The sequence below is a fragment of the Salmo salar genome, chromosome ssa16 (genome assembly GCF_905237065.1).
Source record: "Salmo salar chromosome ssa16, Ssal_v3.1, whole genome shotgun sequence".
In the NCBI taxonomy this organism is placed as follows: Eukaryota; Metazoa; Chordata; class Actinopteri; order Salmoniformes; family Salmonidae; genus Salmo; species Salmo salar.
In genome coordinates this window covers 17,292,402-17,316,108 of record NC_059457.1, presented here as the reverse complement: position 1 = coordinate 17,316,108, position 23,707 = coordinate 17,292,402, and the positions used below count along the sequence as shown (strand labels likewise).

The 23,707-nt window shown below is 40.8% G+C and overlaps 1 protein-coding gene across 3 annotated transcripts in view; it reads right to left on the bottom strand.

The window, feature by feature from the left end:
* eea1 (early endosome antigen 1) overlaps positions 1-22,812 on the bottom strand; it is a 48,837-nt gene extending 26,025 nt beyond the window's left edge. The window contains exons 1-10 of one of the 3 annotated variants that reach the window (XM_014148247.2): positions 22,648-22,812; positions 9,411-9,488; positions 9,148-9,260; positions 8,828-8,882; positions 8,681-8,746; positions 8,367-8,406; positions 8,019-8,123; positions 7,519-7,640; positions 3,135-3,290; positions 235-249 (exon numbers count right to left, since the gene is read on the bottom strand). In XM_014148247.2, the coding sequence (XP_014003722.2) occupies positions 235-249; positions 3,135-3,290; positions 7,519-7,640; positions 8,019-8,123; positions 8,367-8,406; positions 8,681-8,746; positions 8,828-8,882; positions 9,148-9,260; positions 9,411-9,488; positions 22,648-22,671 (774 nt within the window). In that variant the 5' untranslated portion in view covers positions 22,672-22,812. The remainder of the gene's footprint in view (positions 1-234; positions 250-3,134; positions 3,291-7,518; positions 7,641-8,018; positions 8,124-8,366; positions 8,407-8,680; positions 8,747-8,827; positions 8,883-9,147; positions 9,261-9,410; positions 9,489-22,647) is intronic. The other 2 variants (XM_014148249.2, XM_014148248.2) reach the window with 2 other exon arrangements.
* Positions 22,813-23,707: the final 895 nt, after the last annotated feature.

The window sequence follows — 23,707 nt, the reverse complement described above, 5'->3', positions numbered from 1 at the left end:
CTTGAAAAGACAAGACAGCAAGGCTACAGAGCATCCATACAGAACGAAGAGCAATCCGAGCAAGGAATCACAATTGGTATGAAGTCACATAAACACAAACAAACAAACATACAGGGAGCAGGGATACCTAAAAGAAAGAAATCACATTCCTGAAAACAGTGTCACCGAAACATTGACTCATCCATAAACTGGTGAGGAAATCAAGGGGCAGAGTAAAAAAGGAATGCTTTTTACCTCCAGTTTCCGGATCTTAAAGCAAGGGGAAATTATGGAGAGAATTGGGTGAGGAGAAGTGGAAGAAAAGAAAGGGAAAGAGACAGGTAAACACTGGTAGACAACACATAGAAGAACACCAGAGTTGAGCTGAGCAAATGGGTCAGAGATTAGGCGATTGGTTAAATCATCTCAACATCCAACCAAATGGGTATCAATGACCAACCTTTCTTTGAAAGACGAGTGATTCAATCTGCACATCATCCAGCTAGGTGACCCTCGTGAGCAAGCAGGAAGTGGCTGTTTTTGTTTCAAAGTTGGGGTTATTAAGCGGATTTACTAAAGCCGGGGTGGATGGGGGTAGTGTAGTCTAGCACAGTTAAAACAGGTTGCGGACAGGGGGTGGTGTGATCAAGCCCAGGTAGGACAGGGGTGGATGGGTAATGTAGTCTACTAGCCCATGTAGGACTACAGGATGAGCCAGGCAAGACCCCCATGAACCTACGAGATTTATTCACAATGTATTATTCCATTATAAAAGGTCAGGTGAGTCCTTAAAAGTAGCGACCTTCAATGAAATGTATTCATATGCAAAATATTTCAGCTTTTAATAAACTGAAGTGATGCAAGTTGTGTCATCTATTAGGAGAGCCAATTAAAAAAGTAGTTTTTGTGTGTGTGTGTATAAAGCTCATTTAGCATATTTCTGCCTAATTATCTATGTTTGGACTGCTTTTGAAACAGAAAACAAGAGGCTGATGTGTCACCTAGAAGAACCAGTGGGATTCTAAACTACTGTCCCAGGCAGTTAACTCACCACAACAGCAGCACTTGTTAATTAATTACAGCTGAAGGCTATTACGCAATAACAATTATAAATAAAAAGAGCCTGAGCCAAAGTCTTTTAATATTCAAATGTATTCATTCAATCCCTTATTGTGCAGTTGAATATATCAACCAGAGGTCTGTATTGCAGTCCAGAGAAGAGACTGATGGGAAGTGGGGACTGGCAGAGCGAGAGAGATTGAGGGGACCTGGAGCGGACACAGGTTGCGTCCAAAATAGCACCCTATTCCCTATTTAGTGCACCAGGGCCCTGCCTAAAAGCAGTATACTATTTAGGGAATAGGGTGCCATTTGGGATGAACCCGGTCAGAAATACTCATAGCTAGTCTTCTCCTTCCAAAGTCTTATGGGTTCAATAATGCATGAAATATCACTTAAGGATGCAAAGAGACACTGCAGGATTGGGAACATGAGTTCAAGCCTCCCTTTATTCAAAAACATTGAATATGAAGGTTATTGTGGCCAATCTGGAACGTGTTTTTAAGTGTAGGTGCTAGGTGAGGGAGAATCGGTGTCTAATCAGTGTTTACGACTAGGCAAAGGTTGTAGAATGAGAGTAAAGGTTTTCTGTTTATTGAGAAATTGTTAAACAAAAACTTCATATCCACTTGGAGAACACTTGTATGATGTCAATGCCATGTGAATGGAGTATGTGACAATTCAACAATTGTTAAAGGGGATATAAAACCTTTGGTTTTTTTATTCACATAGTTTTCTGACTGTGTATGTGATAGGGATGTGCTTCTCTCTTCACAAGCACGATTCGATACGAATCTATACTGAACAAAAACGAAACGCAACATGCAATAATTTCAAAGATTTAACTGAGTTACAGTTCATATAAGGAAATTAGTCAATTGAAATACATTTATTAAGCCCTAATCTCTGAATTTCACATGACTGGGAATACAGATATGCATCTGTTGGTCATCGATACCATGAAAATAAAACAAATGGGCCTCACAATACGTCTCAGGATCTCGTCACAGTATTTCTGTGCATTCAAATTGCCAATAATAAAATGCAATTGTGTTCATTGTCCATAGCTTATGCCTGCCCATACCATAACCCCACCATGGGGCACCCTGTTCACAATGCTGACATCAGCAAACACGACGCCATACACATAGTCTGCGGTTGTGAGGCTGGTTGGACATACAGCCAATTCTCAAAAATTACATTAGAGGCGGTTTATGGTAGAGAAATAAACATTAAATTCTCTGGCAACAGCTCTGGTGGACATTCCTGCAGTCAGCATGCCAATTGCATCTGTGGCATTGTGTGACAAAACGGCACATTTTAGAGTGGCCTTTTATTGTCCCAGCACAAGGTGCACCTGTGTAATGATCATGCTGTTTAATCAGCTTCTCGATATGCCACACCTGTCAGGTGGATGGATTATCTTGGCAAAGGAGAAATGCTCACCAACAGCGATGTAAACACATTTGTCCACAACCTTTGAGAGAAATACGTTTTTTTTGTGCGTATTGGACATTTCTGGGATCTTTTATTTCAGCTCATGAAACATGGGACCAACACTTTACATGTTGCATTTATTTTTGTTCAGTGTAGATACATGGGCTCAGACACGATACAGCAACGATACTTTTAGTTTGAAACGATTCGGTGTGATTGAATTTGATTCGTGGAAAGAACTGATGCGGGAAGAATACGAATCAATGCACAAAAAACTGTTGCATGAACATATTCATTTTCCATTTTAAACTAACATCTATCTGATAGTGAGCTGGATCTGTCCGAGTCGACTTATGGGACTCCCAATCACGGCCGGTTGTGATACAGCCTGGATTCTAACCAGGTTGTCTGCACTGAGATCCAGTGCCTTAGACCTCTGCTCCACTCGGGAGCAGTGTGTGTGTAAAGATGATTACAAGCATGGTTTACTGAAGTCTCCCTTCTGCAAACAGAGGAGCCAAAGCACTAATTGACTAGCTGCCCTAACCCCTTGGGCCTGCCTTGCACTGAGGAATAGTGAAGATACTAGCAGTACAAACTGGACTAGTAACACAAAACTAAACCAAGAGCAAGATGCGCCATTCCCCCTGCAGCCTTACCTCTGAGCTGGTGTGGTCAGCCTGCAGCTGCTCATATTTGCTCTTGAGGTGTTCTGACTCCTCCTCCCTCTCGCGTGTCATCCTGTCCATCAACGTCTGCACCTGAATCAGCTCCTTTTGCAGTACCTCCACGTCCTCCACTCCTGGCCGCTGCAGCTAGGGGGCAGCAGAAGGATCCGAGGTGAAGGCAGAGGGAGAAGAGGTTTGGGGGCAGCGAAGAGGGGTTAGGGGTCCACTTTAGGGTTAGGGTAAAGGTTTGGGGTGAGGTTCATAACATCATAAGTGCCTTTTCTGTCCTCTCCGAAATAGTTTTCCATTGTGATTCATTTCTATTTTTACTACCTAGAAATAGATGGTAACCCCAGCAATCCCAGTCATGACTAGTTCAACTTCCTTTATCATAAAATACATGGTTACATACACTTCACTCTGTTAAGACAACTCTAGTCCTCTTTCAAAATAGACATTCCTTATGAAAAGTGCAACTCCATGTATCCATAACAACAGTGAAGAAAGGACCCTTTTAGGAGCTAACATCGATGATCCAGGATATCCAAACCGACAACAACAAATTGGCTTAATTTCGGTGAAACCCTCTTTTAGCTTTATCAGTCGCTGTCATCTTTGTGGACAAATGCGTTTCACGGAAACTAAAGCCCATCATCCAATGTGTTTACTAACAACAAGTACTGAGTAAGAGGTGAAAATTAAACTCAGGAAATATAGTCTAGTATGTAAGTTAAAATCTAGGCAACAAGCAAACGATAATCAGTGCAAGATGTTTTCAAATATAACATTGCGTGTTTGTTCTTTGCACTGTGACATGTCTATAGCTGTACAGTATGTGTAGAAAGGTTCCTACCTGTATGTGTGCGTGTGTGTGTGTGTATGTATATATACAGTGGCAAAAAAAGTATATGAACTCTTTGGAATTACCTGGATTTCTGCATAAATATGACATAACATTTTTATCTGATATTCATCTAAGCCACAACAATAGACAAACACAGTATGCTTAAACTAATAACAGCCAAATTATTGTATTTTTCTTGTCTATATTGAATATATCATTTAAAAATGTACAGTGTAGGTTGAAAAAAGTATGTGAACCCCTAGGCTAATGACTTCTCCAAAAGCTAATTGGAGTCAGGAGTCAGCTAACCTGGAGTCCAATCAATGAGACGAGACTGGAGATTTTGGTTAGAGCTGCCTGCAAATTTCAGTTTGCTATTCACAAGAAGCATTGCCTGAGAAGAACCATGCCTCGAACAAAAGAGATCTCAGAAGACCTAAGATTAAGAATTGTTGCTATAAATAAAGCTGGAAAGGGTTACAAAAGTATCTCTAAAAGTCAGTCCACAGTAACACAAACTGTCAATAAATGGCTACATTTCAGCACTGTTGCTACTCTCCGCAGAGTGAAGGAAAAGCAGCCAACAAGTGCTCAGCATATGTGGGAACTCCTTCAAGACCTTTGGAAAAGCATTCCAGGTGAAGCTGGCTGAGAGAATGCCAAGAGTGTGCAAAGCTGTCATCAAGGCAAAGGGTGGCTACTTTGAAGAATCTCAAATATAAAATATATTTATTTGTTTAACACTTTTTTGCCTACTACATGATTCCATCTGTGTAGAAAATAGTAAACAAACAAAAACCTGTGAATGAGTAGGTGTGTCCAAACTTTTAACTGGTAGCAATATATATATATTTGCATGACGGCCACTCCTGCAAATAGAGAGTCAACAGTGAAGGGGCGACTCCGGGATGCTGGCCTTCTAGGCAGAGTTCCTCTGTCCAGTGTCTGTGTTCTTTTGCCCATCTTAATCTTTTCTTTTTATGGGCCAGTCTGAGATATGGCTTTTTCTTTGCAACTCTGCCTAGAAGGACAGCAACCCGGAGTCGCCTCTTCACTGTTGACGTTGAGACTGGTGTTTTGCGGGTGCTATTTAATGAAGCTGCCAGTTGAGGACTTGTGAGGCGTCTGTTTCTCAAACTAGACACTCTAATGTACTTGTCCTCTTGCTCAGTTGTGCACCGGGGCCTCACACTCCTCGTTCTCTTCTGGTTAGAGACAGTTTGCGCTGTTCTGTGAAGGGAGTAGTACACAGCGTTGTACCAGATCTTCAGTTTCTTGGCAATATCTCGCATGGAATAGCATTAATTTCTTTGAACAAGAATAGACTGACGAGTTTCAGAAGAAAGGTCTTTGTTTCTGCACATTTTGAGCCTGTAATCGAAGCCACAAATGCTGATCCTCCAGATATTCAACTAGTCTAAAGAAGGCCAGTTTTATTGCTTCTTTAAAATCAGTTTTCAGCTATGCTAACATAATTGCAAAAGGGTTTTCATATTATCAATTAGCCTTTTAAAATTATAAACTTGGATTAGCTAACACAATGTGCAATTGGAACACAGGAGTGATGGTTGCTGGTAATGTGCCTCTGTACGCCTATGTAGATATTCCATTTAAAAGAATCTGCCGTTTCCAGCTACAATAGTCATTTACAACATTAACAATGTCTACACTGTATTTCTGATCAATTTGATATTATTTGAATGGACAAAAAATGTGCTTTTCTTTCAAAAACAAGGAAATTTCTAAGTGACCCCAGACTTTTGAACGGTAGTGTATATATATATATATATATATATATATATACATATATATATACACACACACACACACACACACACACACACACACACACACACATACATACATACATACATACATACATACATACATACATACATACATACATACATACATACATAGTTGAAGTCAAAAGTTTACATACACTTAGGTTGGTGTCATTAAAACTAGTTTTTCAACCACTCCACAAATTTCTTCTTAACAAACTATCGTTTTGGCAAGTCGGTTAGGACATCTACTTTGTGCATGACAAGTAATTAACAGATTATTTCACATAATTAAATGTATCACAATTCCAGTGGGTCAGAAGTTTACATACACTAAGTTGACTGTGCCTTTAAACAGCTTGGAAAATTCCAGAAAATGATGTCATGGCTATAGAAGCTTCTGATAGGCTAATTGACATAATGAGTCAACTGGAGGTATACCTGTGGATGTATTTCAAGGCCTACCTTCAAACTCAGTGCCTCTTTGCTTGACATCATGGAAAAATCAAAAGAAATCAGCCCAAAAAATTGTAGACCTCAACAAGTCTGGTTCATCCTTGGGAGAAATTTCTAAATGCCTGAAGGTACCACGTTCATCTGTACAAACAATAGTACGCAAGTATAAACACCATGGAACAACGCAGCCGTCATACCACTCAGGAGGGAGATGCGTTCTGTCTCCTAGAGATGAACGTACTTTGGTGCGAAAAGTGCAAATCAATCCCAGAACAACAGTAAAGGACCTTGTGAAGATGCTGAAGGAAACAGGTACAAAAGTATCTATATCCACAGTAAAACCAGTTCTATATCGACATAACCTGAAAGGCTGCTCAGCAAGAAAGAAGCCACTGCTCCAAAACTGCCATAAAAAAGTCAGACTGCAGTTTGCAACTGCACATGGGGACAAAGATCGTACTTTTTGGAGAAATGTCCTCTGGTCTGATGACACAAAAATAGAACTGTTTGGCCATAATGACCATTGTTATGTTTGGAGGAAAAAGGGGGAGGCTTGCAAGAGACTGGTGTACTTCACAAAATAGATGGCATCATGAGAAAGGAAAATTATGTGGATATATTGAAGCAACATCTTAAGACATCAGTCAGGAAAAAGCTTGGTCACAAATGGGTCCTTCCAAATGGACAATGACCCCAAGCACTTCCAAAGTTGTGGCAAAATGGCCTAAGGACAACAAAGTCAAGGTATTGGAGTGGCTGTTACAAAGCCCTGACCTCAATCCCATAGAAAAATTGTGGGCAGAAGTGAAAAAGCGTGTGTGAGCAAGGAGGCCTACAAACCTGACTCAGTTACACCAGCTCTGTCAGGAGGAATGGGCCAAAATTCACCCAACTTATTGTGGGAAGCTTGTGGAAGGCTACCCGAAACGTTTGACCCAAGTTAAACCATTTAAAGGCAATGCTACCAAATACTAATTGAGTGTATGTAAACTTCTGACCCACTGGGAATGTGATGAAAGAAATAAAAGCTGAAATAAATCATTCTATTTACTATTATTCTGACATTTCACATTCTTAAAATAAAGTGGAGATCCTAACTGACCTAAAACAGGGAATTTTTACTTGGATTAAATGTCAGGAATTGTGAAAAACTGAGTTTAAATGTATTTGGCAAAGGTGTATGTAAACTTCCGACAACTGTAATACAACACACACACACACACACACGATAGTGTGTGTATGGTTTTATGTATGCACGTCCAAGAGTGTATACACAGTCTCTGTTAGTTACCAGTTCAGTGTGGAGCCGGTCCTTGTCTTGCCTCTCTCTCTGCAGTTCCTGGCTCAGGTTCGCCAGCCTCTGGTCTGCAGCCTCTCTCAGGCTCTTCTCCTCATCATAACGAGACTTGACATCTATCAGGGTCACCAACACACGTTAAATTGAATTTCCCTTTAGAGATCAATAAAGTATCAATCTGTCTATTTATCTTCTATCCTAACCCTTACCTCAGCTACCTGCCTACGGAACATGCATTTCCCCAGAAAATATACATTTACACAATGAATAGTGAAATTAAACGTAGTTCAACCAAAGCAGCTTTAGAGCTAAATGAACTATACCTCAGACTCCCTACTGAACACAACACAATAGATTCACATTATGGCCCAGATATGAAGTTGGGAGAACAACATCCACTGTGGTTTCCAACAGAGTCAGCCAGCAACACACAGTGCTCCCAGTCACACCGACCACACTGAAGCTGGATATAAAGATGGCCGCCACACACTAACCCACAATATCTGTGGCCAGCTGGGCAGCCTTCTGCTCAAACAGGTCTTTCATCTGCTTGATGTTGAACGTTTCTGTCTCTGCCTCGTTCAGCTTAATCGCCAAGGCTGCACGGGGGAAAGGGAAAGGAATGCGCATCAATTTCTGTGATTGAAGTCCGCTATCAAAGTAACGAGACAATAGGAATTCAAGAACTGGGTCGTGTTCATTTGAGCACACAATAGCAAAACGTTGTGCAAGGGAAAATGAAAACAAACATTTCTTATTGGACGATTACATAAAGTACTTTTTTGTTTCTCAACGTTTTCTTCTGTTTGGGGCCTAATGAACAAGATCTTAAATTCACTCACCAGAATCCTCTAATCCTGTCTGGCCATCATTCTGTGGACCCTGAAAAGAGAGGAATACTGATGTCACACCATACCAGCTAAGCATTGTATCAAGCATCAGCATTGCTTAACTGTAAAATGCATTTGACTGTAGTTTGCTATTTTATTATCGCTTGACTGCTACCGCATCCTTATTTCATGTCAATTCCCCCAAGGCATTCTGGTACAATTCGACATGAAACATGAAAATGTATTTGAACTGAGGAGGGCTTTAATTTCTGAGCAAGTGGCCGTCTTAAGATATTATTTGATATGAGTTATCTTAGAGGAATTACTTGCTTCAGGTGTCCTTGCACTTTGTCTAGTTCCTTCTTCAACTCCGCAGAGAACCATTTCTCCTCCTGAATCACACACACATAATTGCGGTCAATAAACATAATAAATGATCTATATAATCTCTTCACAAAAATGTATGTTCGTACCTTGAGCGAAGTCTGCAGTTCTTGCAACTCTTGCCGGAGAAGCACAAGGTCTTCACTGAAAAAAGAGAGGACATTACCCGAAATGTGCTTTAAAAATGTTCCTTATAATCTGTAATTCTATAGAACACTTTGTAATTACTCTAAGTATATAAGGATGAGACAGATTGAGGAAGAAGAAAATGTGTGGGTGTCCTGGTAAATGTTATGACTAGGGGCCATAGGAGGAAAAAGGTACAGGATAAGCCTAGTATTCTACACGCCTAGATTGAGGGCAACGAAGTATAACCCTTATGTTAAACAGTAAAGAAAGGGGTGGTTACCGGCCAGGGCCCGTGTGTGAGGGCTGGTCTCCTGAATCGTGGTACAGCTCATAGTGCTTGAATAGCTCCTCTGCTGAGTTGTGGGACTTCATGCACTGGGGACAGATGAACCCCTACAAACAGACATAGATGTTATCAGACTACAGGATACAGGAGAGGGATCATGGCCCTATAGCTTCATGTGCAGTCGTACAGTAGCCCAGGGGTTCCCCCTTTGGTAGGCAATACAGTCAGTCAGGTGAGTTACACGAGACAAGTGTTACCTCAGAGGTCTGGTCATTGTTGAGGTCTGCACTGGGCTGGTCTGACTCAGAGTTCTGAGAGCCTCCTTTCCCAGGAGTCTGTAGGAGGGAGACAAAACATTGTCAAATGAAAGTAAGTCACAGACGGGGGCATCTTGTTAGGCCATCCATTTGCTGAAATCTACCAAAACAAGTAGCGTTGGCATGTTATGGGTATTGAAGAACAGCTCTGGTATGTTATTTTCTTCCACAGTTGCACTAGCTTAAACTGAATAGCTTAGACAAGGGCTGGCACAATTACCATAAAACCATGTAACCGAAGGTTATTGATGAAGACCATCATAAAAATAAAATAACCATTTAAATACAGCGAAATTTAGTCAATAAGTATTCAACCCCTTCGTTATGGCAAGCCTAAGTAAGTTCAGGAGTAAAAATGTGCTTAACAAGTCACCTAAGTTGCATGGACTCACTGTGTGCAATAGCGTTTAAACCTCTGTTAAGCTAAAATCTGGATTTGTTTTAAGATGTCATACCAAGGATCATTTAGCTATTTGATTTGGAATTGTATGACCCCTTAAGGTATCAAGAAAATATACATTTGGCATTACTGCTATTAGGCCATAGAAATGCAATGAATAACCGATTCACAACATGGAACAACAAACAGTCCCCCAAAAATTCAAAAGGTTAGATTGTTCTTTATTGTCTGTTCAATATTTGAGAGATAAGAAAGATCAGGGAACATTATTTATTTACTTTTAACATGCATTTAACCCCTTATTTTAGGCACTAAACTATCTCCATATATACTTTCATTCCTGTTTTAAAACTGTTACCGGGGAAATTCAGAATAGGCTTGTGGGCGTCCAAGAGCAAAACAACTGACATGTACGTGTTCGTGAGAGACTCATAATAGTTTCTAGCCCAAACTTTTCAGACGCTCTGACAGATGTTGGCAGAAGAGGCTGTACCGACTTCAGTGGGGGTCGTAGAGCAAAACGGAAATCACCATCGTGTTCGTGCGAGTCTCATCTTTTCACAGAGGGGCCATCATAGCTCGTAGGCCAAACTGTTCGGACGCTTTCAACGTTCACTTGAATAGACCGATTTTCGTGATGTCTCATGGTCTGACAAACACCGCTCTAGCTCTGCTAGCGTGCGCTAATGTGATTAGCATGAGGTTGTAAGTAACAAGAACATTTCCCAGGACATAGACATATCTGTTATGGGCAGAAAGCTTAAATTCTTGTTAAGCTGAGTGAAAGAATAACATGCTATTGTTTGAGGAGAATGCACAGTTATGAACTTGAAAATGTATTAATAAACCAATTAGGCCCATTTTGGCAGTCTTGACACAAAATGTTTAACAGAAATACAATGGTTCATTGGATCAGTCCAAAACTTTGCGCGCACACTGCTGCCATCTAGTGGCCAAAATCGAAATTGCACCTAAACTGGAATAATACATTGAAATCCAAGAGAAAGGCCACAAAGATGGAACGCATGTTTTTTTCTTTGTATTATCTTTTGCCAGATCTAATGTGTCATATTCTCCTACATTAATTTCACATTTCCACAAACTTCAAAGTGTTTCCTTTCAAATGTAAGATCCCCCAGTCGAGCTGTGAATTTCAAACATATTAAACCACAGAGACCAGGGAGGTTTTCCAATTCCTTGCAAAGGAGGGCACCTATTGGTAAAATAAATTAAAAAAGCAGAAGTTATGAATGACACTTTGGATGGTGTATCAATACACCCAGTCACTACAAAGTTACAGCCGTCAATCCTAACTCAGTTGCCGGAGAGCAAGGAAACCGTTCAGGGATTTCACCATGAGGCCAATGGTGACTTTGAAACAGTTACAGAGTTTAATGGGTGTGATAGGAGAAAACTGAGGATGGACTGTAGTTACTCCACAATACTAACCTAATTGACAAGAGTGAAAAAGAGGAAGCCTGTACAGAATGAAAATATTCTAAAACATGCATCCAGTTTGCAACAAGGCACTAAAGTAATCGTACAATTAACTTTTTGTCCTGAATACAATGTGTTTTGTTTGGGGCCAATCCAATACAACACATTACCGAGTACCACTCTCCATATTTTTTCAAGCATAGTGGTGTCTGCATCATGTTATGGGTATGTTTGTAATCGTTAAGGACTGGGGAGATTTTCAGGATTTTAAAAAATAAGCAGAATGGAGCTAAGTACAGGCAAAATCCTAGAGGAAAATCTGGTTCAGTCAGCTTTCCACCAGACACTGGGAGATGAATTCACCTTTCAGCAGGACAATAACCTAAAACAGGCTAAATCTACACTGGAGTTGCTTACCAAGACAGTAAATGTTCCTGAGTCGCCGAGTTACAGTTTTGACTATGGCAAGACCTGAAAATGGTTGTCTAGCAACAATTAACAAGCAATTTGATGGAGCTTGAAGAATTTTTTTAATAATAAATGGGCAAATGTTGCACAATCCAGGTGTGGAAAGCTCTTAAACTCACAGCTGTAATCACTGTCAAAAGGTGCTTCTACAAAGTATTGACATATATAATTTACATAAGTATTCACACCCCTGAGTCAATACTTTGTAGAAGCACCTTTTGACAGTGATTACAGCTGTGATTACACACACACACACACACACACACACACACACACACACACACACACACACTGCTCAAAAAAAATAAAGGGAACACTTAAACAACACCTCCTAGATCTGAATGAAGGAAATAATCTAATTAAATACTTTTTTCTTTACATAGTTGAATGTGCTGACAACAAAATCACACAAAAATAATCAATGGAAATCCAATTTATCAACCCATGGAGGTCTGGATTTGGAGTCACACTCAAAATTAAAGTGGAAAACCACACTACAGGCTGATCCAACTTTGATGTAATGTCCTTAAAACAAGTCAAAATGAGGCTCAGTAGTGTGTGTGGCCTCCACGTGCCTGTATGACCTCCCTACAATGCCTGGGCATGCTCCTGATGAGGTGGCGGATGGTCTCCTGAGGGATCTCCTCCCAGACCTGGACTAAAGCATCCGCCAACTCCTGGACAGTCTGTGGTGAAACGTGGCGTTGGTGGATGGAGCGAGACATGATGTCCCAGATGTTCTCAATTGGATTCAGGTCTGGGAAACGGGTGGGCCAGTCCATAGCATCAATGCCTTCCTCTTGCAGGAACTGCTGACACACTCCAGCCACATGAGGTCTAGCATTGTCTTGCATTAGGAGGAACCCAGGGCCAACCGCACCAGCATATGGTCTCACAAGGGGTCTGAGGATCTCATCTCGGTACCTAATGGCAGTCAGGCTACCTCTGGCGAGCACATGGAGGGCTGTGCGGCCCCCCAAAGAAATGCCACCCCACACCATGACTGACCCACCACCAAACCGGTCATGCTGGAGGATGTTGCAGGCAGCAGAACGTTCTCCACGGCGTCTCCAGACTCTGTCACGTCTGTCACATGTGCTCAGTGTGAACCTGCTTTCATCTGTGAAGAGCACAGGGCGCCGGTGGCGAATTTGCCAATCTTGGTGTTCTCTGGCAAATGCCAAACGTCCTGCACGGTGTTGGGCTGTAAGCACAACCCCCACCTGTGGACGTCGGGCCCTCATACCACCCTCATGGAGTCTGTTTCTGACCGTTTGAGCAGACACATGCACATTTGTGGCCTGCTGGAGGTCATTTTGCAGGGCTCTGGCAGTGCTTCTCCTGCTCCTCCTTGCACAAAGGCGGAGGTAGCGGTCCTGCTGCTGTGTTGTAGCCCTCCTACGGCCTCCTCCATGTCTCCTGATGTACTGGCCTGTCTCCTGGTAGTGCCTCCATGCTCTGGACACTACGCTGACAGACACAGCAAACCTTCTTGCCATAGCTCGCATTGATGTGCCATCCTGGATGAGCTGCACTACCTGAGCCACTTGTGTGGGTTGTAGACTCCGTCTGATGCTACCACTAGAGTGAAAGCACCGCCAGCATTCAAAAGTGACCAAAACATCAGCCAGGAAGCATAGGAACTGAGAAGTGGTCTGTAGTTACCACCTGCAGAACCACTCCTTTATTTGGGGTGTCTTGCTAATTGCCTATAATTTCCACCTGTTGTCCATTCCATTTGCACAACAGCATGTGAAATTTATTGTCAATCAGTGTTGCTTCCTAAGTGGACAGTTTGATTTCACAGAAGTGTGATTGACTTGGAGTTACATTGTGTTGTTTAAGTGTTCCCTTTATTTTTTTGAGCAGTGTATATATACACTTTTTGGAATTAACAGCTGACTGAAGATGGGACTGCCTGGCTTTCATGCAGATGAGTTTGTTTATGCGATAACATGGACTCTTAACGTGAAACGTTGTTGCCCCTTGCTGAAACATGCAAAGTGTCGTAGCAAACAATAAATACAATTGGCTTGGAACCGCTAACCCTGGCAATCATGGGTACAATCACAATGGCTACCTGGTATTGTGATGCAATACTTTTCATGGCAATGTAGAATGTTAATTCAAATGATGTTAACTAATGTGGCTTAGGGGTGTGAACATTTAAACGAAATTTGGATCCTTAACACGTTGACAAAAACCCTTAACCGAAAAACGTGTTCCCCCACAATTATCACAAAACATATTTTCCGTGTTATATACTTTTTAATTAACTAGGGAACATATTCTAATTTACAATGACGGCCTACCAAAAGGCAAAAAGGCCTCCTGCGGGGACGGGGATTAAAATAAATAAATACAATATAAATATAGGACAAAACACACATCACAACAAGAGAGACAACACTACATAAAGAGAGACCTAAGACAACAACATAGCAAGGCAGCAACACATGGTAGCAACACAAAACATGGTACAAACATTATTGGGCACAGTGAACTAACTATACTAACTAGCAGGTGTCTATAAAGGCCTGGGGAAAGTTGTGGGATTTCAATAAAACCAGAGAGGAAGAGGTGAACTTTAGGCTACTTCAGTGAATTTGCGAGGCATGCAAGACAAGACATTTAGAGATACAGATGACTAAAACATATGCGCACGTAGAGTTCTTTCTGCCTGCCCCATCCTCTCTCTTAGCTAATGTTGTGAGTGTGTGCTCAGTCTTCGGACTGTTGCGTTTAGAATACCCTAGCCGCCTATTCATTGAGGATAGGCCCTGCTTTAATGAAGTTGAGACATTGCACGTCAAGAAATAGCGAGATACAGCTATTGATTGCAGATTGGCGATATTGTGAAATGCAAACTTTGCAATGTGGAATTGAGGGACAGTAATGGTAGTACAGGTGCAACGCTTAACCATCAAAGGGAGGCACCGTGAGACACAAACTGTAGCTGGCAGCAGCGCAGATGCATTGTGAAATCACCTGGAATTTAAAGGGTTTTTTCTAACGAAAAATCGATAAAAAAAAAAGAATGGCAGTTTAATAAAGGTTGAGAAAAAATGTAAATGTGTTATATCCCTAATGTAGCTCATTCAATGGAATGCATTTTTGCAACGTCAGTTGAGTTTAATCAATAAATCACAGCACATATTTATAGCTAAAAAGTTATCTTACATATGCTGTCGTAACATTGGAAAATGTTACCAAGGTGACATCGTCCACTGAACCACCTTTCATCCTCAAGAGTCAGACTTAATCTGACCAACAACTGTAAACGTGTAGCTAATATAGATTTGTTGTTGTTGTTGCAAGTCTTCACTACCTAATTTTACATCAAGCTAAGGTGCTTTGTTGTGGTACAAATCCACATTTATACAATTTTAAAGGTGCATGAAAATTTGCTAGCTAGTGTGTGCTTGCTGGCTGAACTCGTCTCAAATCAAGCCACATGAAACGAAAGACAGGGATGCTAACGCTAGTTAAACACACACAATGCTGAATACTCCCTTCCTCTACCTAGCATGGTGAAGTTCTAGCTAACGCACAAATGAGTTATGTTCTGCAGTGATTAGTGCAGCGAGTTCTATAGCACAGCCAATTTAAATGTTACAAATTAGCGAGGCACAGTGCCAGCTGACATACATGCTGATTTATGAGAACAGTCCCATAACTTTGGTGCCATCAACAAGCTGTCAAACCTATACTGAACAAAAATATAAATTCAACGACTTTACTGAGTTAATATAAGGAAATCGTCACACCCAGGCCCACCCATGGCGCAGCCCACAAAATGACTTTATTACAGACAGAAATACTCTTCAGTTTCTTCATCCGGATGTGGGGGTCCTGGGCTGGCGTGGTTACACATGGTCTGAGGTTATGAAGCCGGTTGGACGTACTGCTTAATTTTTTAAAACGACGTTGGAGGCGTCTTATGGTAGCGAAATTCGTATGTTCTCGGGCAACAGCTCTGGTGGACATTCCTGCAGTCAGCATGCCAATTGCACGTTCCCCCCAAAACTTGTGATATCTGTGGTATTGTGTTGTGTGACAAAACGGCACATTTTTATGGCCTTTTATTGTCCCCACCATAACATGCACCTGTGTAATGATTATGCTGTTTAATCATTTTATTGATATGCCACGCTTGTCAGGATTGTGTTGGCAAAGAAGAAAAGCTCACCAACAAGGATATAAACACATTTGTGCACAAAATGAGAGAAATAAGCTTTTTGTGGGTATGGAACATTTCTGGGATATTTTATTTCACAACATGAAACATGGGACCAAGACTTTACATGTTGCGTTTATATTTTTGTTCAGTATAGTTACCATTTGGCCATTCAAAGAAGCTTGCACTAGGCTTCTAGCTGGAGAAGGTTTGCTCAGCTGATCGAGCATGGTTTGTCGTAGTTCTAAGTAGCTAGTGAGTCATAGCTACCGAGAGCGAAGTGATTTTCAGAATTAGAAATTAGTGATGAGCAAAATGTAGATTTTTAAGAGTTGCACATCCTACAAAACAGATCGCTTGAGGAACGAGCGTCGCGTAGTAGTGACGTCGGGTACGCAAATAAAACCAAGTTATGCAAAACCACGCCCCCTTTCTGAAAGGAGCGTATGCCAGCCTCATACGTCATGTTGTCAACAGAATGAGAACGGTAATTGGTAAGCCTCATCCAGGCGAGTGCTGTCTAAAGACAAGTGAAATGCCATATAAGTCCCAAGTTATTTACAAGATGTTTTAGCTTTAAATTTGGCACGTTATTGTTGGATAAAGTACAAACATTATTCTGGCAAGCACAGACCAGAGTAAGAAGGACCAAGATTGCTCTGTGTGTTCCGCCTACTCGAAGATGAGTGGAGATTGTGGAACAAATAATGTATATTTTAAAGGGAAATTACTTTATAACATGATATGTTGTTTATTCTCTGTTTTTCTTCCATGTGAATAGCAGACTGCTGTGGTGTGGGCCTATGGGTGTCTATCAACTTCCAGCAACACCAGAAATGGGAGTCAAGCTTCTAAAATTCACATTAAAGAGGTAAGACAGACAGTTTCATGTTAACATTGTGCCATTGATTCTTATTTTTGATTAGCAGATGTCTCAATCATAACACTAAAGATCCAATCCACTGGAATTCCTAAAATCACTGCAGTAAGTGCAACTCCAGTCAGTCATTAAACAGTAAATGACAAACAAATAAGGGTAACATCCTAATAGTCTAAGTGGTTACGCCTCCTTGTCCTTCTCAATCAGGAGAGACCGTAGACTGCTAAATGTGAAGTGCTAAATGTGTACATGCAGGGGCGGAAATCCCAGGGGGGACGGGGGGGACACGAACCCCCATCCTGGGAAAACTGATTTGTCCCCCAATATATCACTGAAACATAACTATGTAATTTAAATAATATTAATAATATGCAATGAAAGCAATTGTGCTGATTATAGACACTTAATAGCTCGTTTTTAAGTTTCAAAAGATTGCGACCCCCCCCCACCCTTTGCCTCACAATGGTTTGATCCACTGCCAGTTCCTTAGCTTGCGAGGTAACGTAGAGGTCGTATCTACTGTCTGAAAGGCACTCAATGCACGTAACTGACGTGAGGTTAATCCAGTCAATCACACACACTAGCTGAATATGCAGAGCTAGCGCGCAAATATTAACTATTAAGCTAGCTAGTACCTATTCCATTTATGTGGCGTCGTCAAAGATGGAATCTTTGCTATCGTCAATTTATTCCAAGGCCAGCATGCATGTAAGTTAGTGCTTCAAAGTCCCTGTGATAAGGTTAGCGATAAACTGAACAGAACTACACTCTTCTACCATTGTTTTAAATATATTTAATGGTCTCGTTGCAAAAGCTAAATTGTCGCAAGGGAACCTTTATTTATATATTTTATTTCACCTTTATTTAACCCGGGTAGCAAAGATTATAGCAAACACCACTGAATTGGTGCTCGCTAGCTTTGCAAATTCAGCTATTGTTAGAAGCCAGCCAATATGAAACAAACGATTAAAATTACAAATGGTTGCAGCATATGTTGTGTAAATGGTGAACTCATACAGCTGTCAACTCTTGTCACTGCAATCCGTTTCACATTTGCTAGCTACCTTTTAGATCGAAGCCCATATAGAATGATAGAAGATAAGATGATAGAAGCCCATCTCCTACTGTAAATAACCTACATACTGTGTATGTGTAGCCAACCAGGTAGAAAAATGGCAGAAAAAAAGACGGACATGAGAGTATTTTTCAGTACACCAAAACGCAAAGTAAGAACCCTAGTAGCCTAATATCTCAAAGACTAGTTGATAAAATGTTCATAAGAAAGAAATGAAATTCTAATGGAAATGTTTCACAATGATGTCATTAGGCAGAGCAGGCAACAGATGGCACACAGACAGCAGAGTTGGGGACAGATATGCAGGGACAGGGAGTCTCAGGTAAGTTTGTTGAGTCTTTGTTTGGCAACATTATGAAAGGTTCTCAATTTTTTTACTTGTAAAATAGGAACATAATTGGAAAATGCCATGGATACCCCCACTCTCAACTTAAACTGGTGACTGAACTAAGATTTGTTAAAGGCAATGGTATTGCTGTTGTGATTAGTTGTGTAGTTTTGGGTACCGGTAGTTAGGAGTACGGCAAACACCTTATTTCTTTGGTTCCTCAATATACATTTACCATATTAAACGTAGGCTATGTGTTACAGCACTACTTTTGGTGTCCCCCTCAGGAATTGCTCTTGAGAAAATGTAATGTAATTGTCCCCTCCAAAGTTGATCAGATTTTCGCCCCTGTGTACATGTATTCTAAAAAAACATTCAGTGTAGGTGGTGCCATTGTACTGTACTTATTTATGCTAACAATATTTTGAGTATTACTTTGTTTAGGCCTACTTGTCAGATTTGACAATTGGCATACACCAAGATGAAATGTCAAGTACAGATGTGGCTGTGACGACCAGCAGGAGGAAAGTCAGCAAAAAAAGCGATGAGTAAATAACCACTTCAAACTCACACATTTACTTATGCTGCTTTTATGTTGATTCAAATGAAGTCCAAGGTCAAATATTGTGAATGCACTATCCAGAGTAATAACTGAGTGGATGCATGTGTTTATGTATTGATACTTAACTGAGACTCAGCAATATGGCATGACACAACAAGCAGTGTGAACCAAAGATATTGCAGAGTGAGAGAAAGTTGCTGCAGTCATCAGCAATCGCACAGATACTGGCAAGCATCTGCGCTTGTGCACAAAAGTTTGCTTCACTCTCGTAGCATGATAGTTGTGTGACATGCTGACGAGCTTAAGCTCTCGTGTCACTTCGCTCTTTGTTTGTCGCAGAAGTCACCCCACTGCTCATTGTAACGTCACATTGTGAATCTACCTTTAACTTGTAATGGCCATTGTATACTTATCATTTATTTCCATTGTATTCAGTTGCTTACATTTATTTATTATGTCACCCAGTCATGTCTATTACCTAAGTATATTGGTGTGAATGGGAGGAGGGCGTAATTATGTGATGGTGTTTCTGCCTGACTACATTGCTGATGTTGCATTACATCAACCAATGATTGTGCGCAAGTCATCGACTGCACAGTCGGGCATCAGATTGCTATATCATATGATGTGGTTAGTTGATATGTTTAACACCTACCAAGGCGTGAAATCTGGCATGCATCTGCAATGTAGTCAGGCAGGGATGCTACCACTGTGTGGCCCTTCGTTAATTTCTCGCATGCTCTCTCCCCGCCTCTTCAAATGCATTGGAGGAGAAAGGTTGAAGGGAGAAACCTCCAATCTAACCCTCTAATCCATTTTGAAAAGGTGGTGAGGAAAGAGAACGTGAGGAATCTAGGTAAGACAAATTGACACATCTGAATCCCAATCAAACCCTAGCCCCTAAACACTTGTTAGACCTGAGAGTGTTGGATAGACGAAAGCAATATAGTGATAATTCCACCTAGCCTGTCAGAGGGCAAGATGGAGCTACTGTAGCACAGTGCATGTGAGAGTACTACTGCTCAGAGGACCAGGCTTTTCTGGTTGCCTCTACACTGCAGACCCCTGTTCTGATGTTCACATGTGGGGCCTGTGCGTGACAACACTTTTATAGAGGTGGAATACTGTAGCGTATGAGTCTTAATACAGCCTTTTACCATAAGCCTCGCATTGCTCCAGCCAATGTATTGAGAGAGTGGGATCAGCTGAAGGGAGGCTCGATCCTATGATCCTGCGGTGCAGAGGCATATACTCTACTCCATCCACTACAAAATCTTGGTCCTCGAAGACAGTAGTACACTTATACACTGTGCTATTCTTCCACCATATAGCTTCCAATCCATACAGGTGATGTACTGCACTTGTCTAGGGAAAAAAGATTGGGATGAATCCAATTCTTGCCCGGGTGGGCAGATATTACAAAATGTAATATGTTTGTGCGTAGTGGAATATGCAGAAGGACCTGCTCCCAAATGACAGCAATGCTGACTGTGAGGGGTGGAGTTAAACAAAATAACAACGAAATGCATGTGGTGAAGATAATCAATGATCAGAAGTTAGTTTAACAAACATTTTCATCATTGATTAACAAACATTTTCACAGCCAACAGGCAAACACGAGGGCTGGGAATTGCCAGGGACCCACAATATATTATCACAATACTTAAGTACTGATATGTATTGCGATTCTCACAATTCTATATGGATTGCGATTCGATACTGTGATTTTATTGAGATTCGATGTTTCAAATATATTGCTCACCATATGTCTGCTGCAGAGGGACAAGAGAGAGCCATGAAAAAAATAGTTTGATCAGTCATGAAAATAAAAAAGTTCTGAAAACAAAATGGCTCCTTATTTACAAAGATGGAGCACAAGCTATAAAGGAAAAATTTATAGAGTTTTGGTGCAGGTACAGTCAACTAGTGCAAAAATAATATTGAGATATTGTCAAAACTATACAATATAGCGCCAATATATTGTCCATCTGTGACAAATAATTTATCAAAATCAGTGTGATATTCCACTAATATTTGTTCTATTGTTTGTAAATGTTCTCTTCTCTTTTTGGTCTGATTGAATAGCTATAATGTGCTGCTGCGTTTCTCCCATTGTATTTGTAGTACACATGCATCTTAATGTATTGTATACATTAGGGGTCGTGGGATGTACATTTGGCTCCATAATTGACTAAAATTATGATCCCATCCCTGTGCTTTCCAATGCTTTTGCCAAAGACAAACTGACAACAGCACAAATGTTGACATAATATACGCACAAACTAAAGAACTGTTTTGGATGGGAAGCATCGACAATGTGGATCACATTGAGGGAGTATCTCCTAGAACTGATGTCTTTATCTTTGCCCAATAGTTTTTAACCCATAACCTCAGTTTCCTAGCCAGCGTCCAACTTTACTGGGTATGTATCTTTCCTTGACAATTCCAAATAACAGAGGAAAGGGAGAAAAAAACATACGGAATGTGAAATAAAATTGAAATGCAGTATGTGATAGAATTAGCAAACAAGATCAAGTGTAACTGACAAACTTTTGCTGTGATTAACAAGTAGGCTAGAGATAAATATCTGAATATCATCAAAGATCCTCTATGATATCACTGAAATGAATGTCCATCTGTGGTTTAGCATGAACTGACTGTTCTGCTGTCTGACCACTACAACAGAGGTCATGCAACATGAAGTGTTGGAATGGGGCTAGCTAGCTGTAGCTAACTTTTACAACATTCAGTAGCTTTGTCTCCAACTACGTTTTGTTTTGAACATGTTGGATTGGTCATCACAGATTGGTCAAAGAAAGACTGGAACATGCAAACTGTCAAGGACTAATGACACCTGGACCTGAATCCGCGATACATAACACATGATAACGATAGCTAGCTGGCTAGTAGGAGCACAGATGGAACAATGAGACAGATATTTCACCAGATGTATAAATGTGAAGCATCCGGTGGGCGTTTCTATTATACCAAATATGCTGGGCAGTGGGAGAAAGATGGAGCGAGATGAATTTGTCGTCATTACGCTAATTTTATCATCGATTAAACATTTGATCTCAATACAGTTCTGTTTCCAAAACTAGAATGGGTTACGAACAGAGTGGACAAAGATTTGTAGACTTTACCATTTGCAAAAGTTTTAAAAACGTGTTGTTTAGGAGTGCATGAGCGAATAGTTATTGCACACGCGCACTTCAGTGTAGGCTTGTTCTGCCCGTTACATTAGAAAACGACAGGCTGTGGTCCATCTTGGGTTAGTTATAAAAATCTCGGGAGGTAATGTCTGATATTGACATTAATTGCTTGACATTACAGCAACAAAGCTAACTATCTACCCACATAGCTAAACGAGAAGGCTAACATTCGCTATCTAGGTAGCGGTTATAGGTTAACTTAGCTAGCCTGTTAGTCTTGGCATCCTCTAGAGAACTATGTTAACTAGAACTAACAGTAGTAACAATTACAACGGCTAACCTGTAGCGCTAGCTAGCTGGCTGGGCATGTTGCGTAACGTTAGCTCTCGACGGTAAACTAACTACATTTTAACCATCAGCCATGGCAAGAGCCAAACTATCATATTTTACTAGCTAAGTTAGTAGTAAGCGAATTGTAACAACACGCTAAATGTTTTTATACGTGGACATTTGAGCCAGCTAGCTAAACGTTAAATAACTAGCTAGCATCAGAGCCATGTATCAATCTCGGCTGGTTGTTGTGTCGGCCTGGCTGGCTGACAACAGACAGACACAGAAGGGAAGGCCTGTGAAACACAATAAAACGGACTTGGTTTCATACAAACTGCACGCCTGCCGATTTGATTCTGGAATCTTACCATTTGAAGTATTCGTCTAAGCATGGTATCGATTTGTGTTTGGCTGTCAAATGAAATGCGATCGACCTTCCAAATGAAAAGTTTACGCCGTTGTTGGTTACTCCGTACACATGACAAGCCCACTGCTTGGTACAGCAGCTGTGAGGGGGCGAGTGGGATGGGCTCTGTCTTGAAGTAAGAAGTATGTTCAAGACATTTAATTGTTTAAAAACAATGGGCACCATCCCTTTCTGATTAAAGATCACATTCGCAGTCAAAAAGCAAGCCGACATGTAGCGCTCAGATTTAAAAAAAAACATGTCTTTAAAAATGTAGGCCTAACATGAACCTAATAAAAATAGTTTTGTATGAATTACATTTGTGCAGTAGGCAGGCCTAATACATTAACACATAATATTGGCTATATGCCTGGCCTGCCAATATTGTTATTCTCAGGCGCTATTATAGGCTGTTTCAAAACTCAAGCTTTGATAACTTGCAAGGCACAGCTGAATATAAAATGAAACAATTTGGTAATAACTTTTTAAATTTGTTTTATTTAACCTTTATTTAACCAGGTAGGCTAGTTGAGAACAAGTTCTCATTTACAACTGCGACCTGGCCAAGATAAAGCAAAGCAGTGCGACACAAACAACAGAGTTACACATGGAATAAACAAACATACAGTCAATAACACAATAGAGAGAAGAATTCTATATACAGTGTGTGCAAATGAGGTAAGATAAGGGAGGCAAGGCAATAAATAGGCCATAGTGGCAAAATAATGACAATTTAGCAATTAAACACTGGAGTGATAGATGTGCAGAAGATGAATGTGCAAGTAGAGATACTGGGGTGCAAAGGAGCAAAAAGAAAAGTAACAGTATGGAGATGAGGTAGTTGGATGGGCTATTTACAGATGGGCTATGTACAGGTGCAGTGCTTAAAGTTAGTGAGGGAGATATGGGTCTCCAGCTTCAGTGATTTTTGCAATTATTTCCAGTCATTGGCAGCAGAGAACTGGAAAGAAAGGCAGCCAAAGGAGGAATTGGCTTTGGGGGTGACCAGTGAAATATACCTG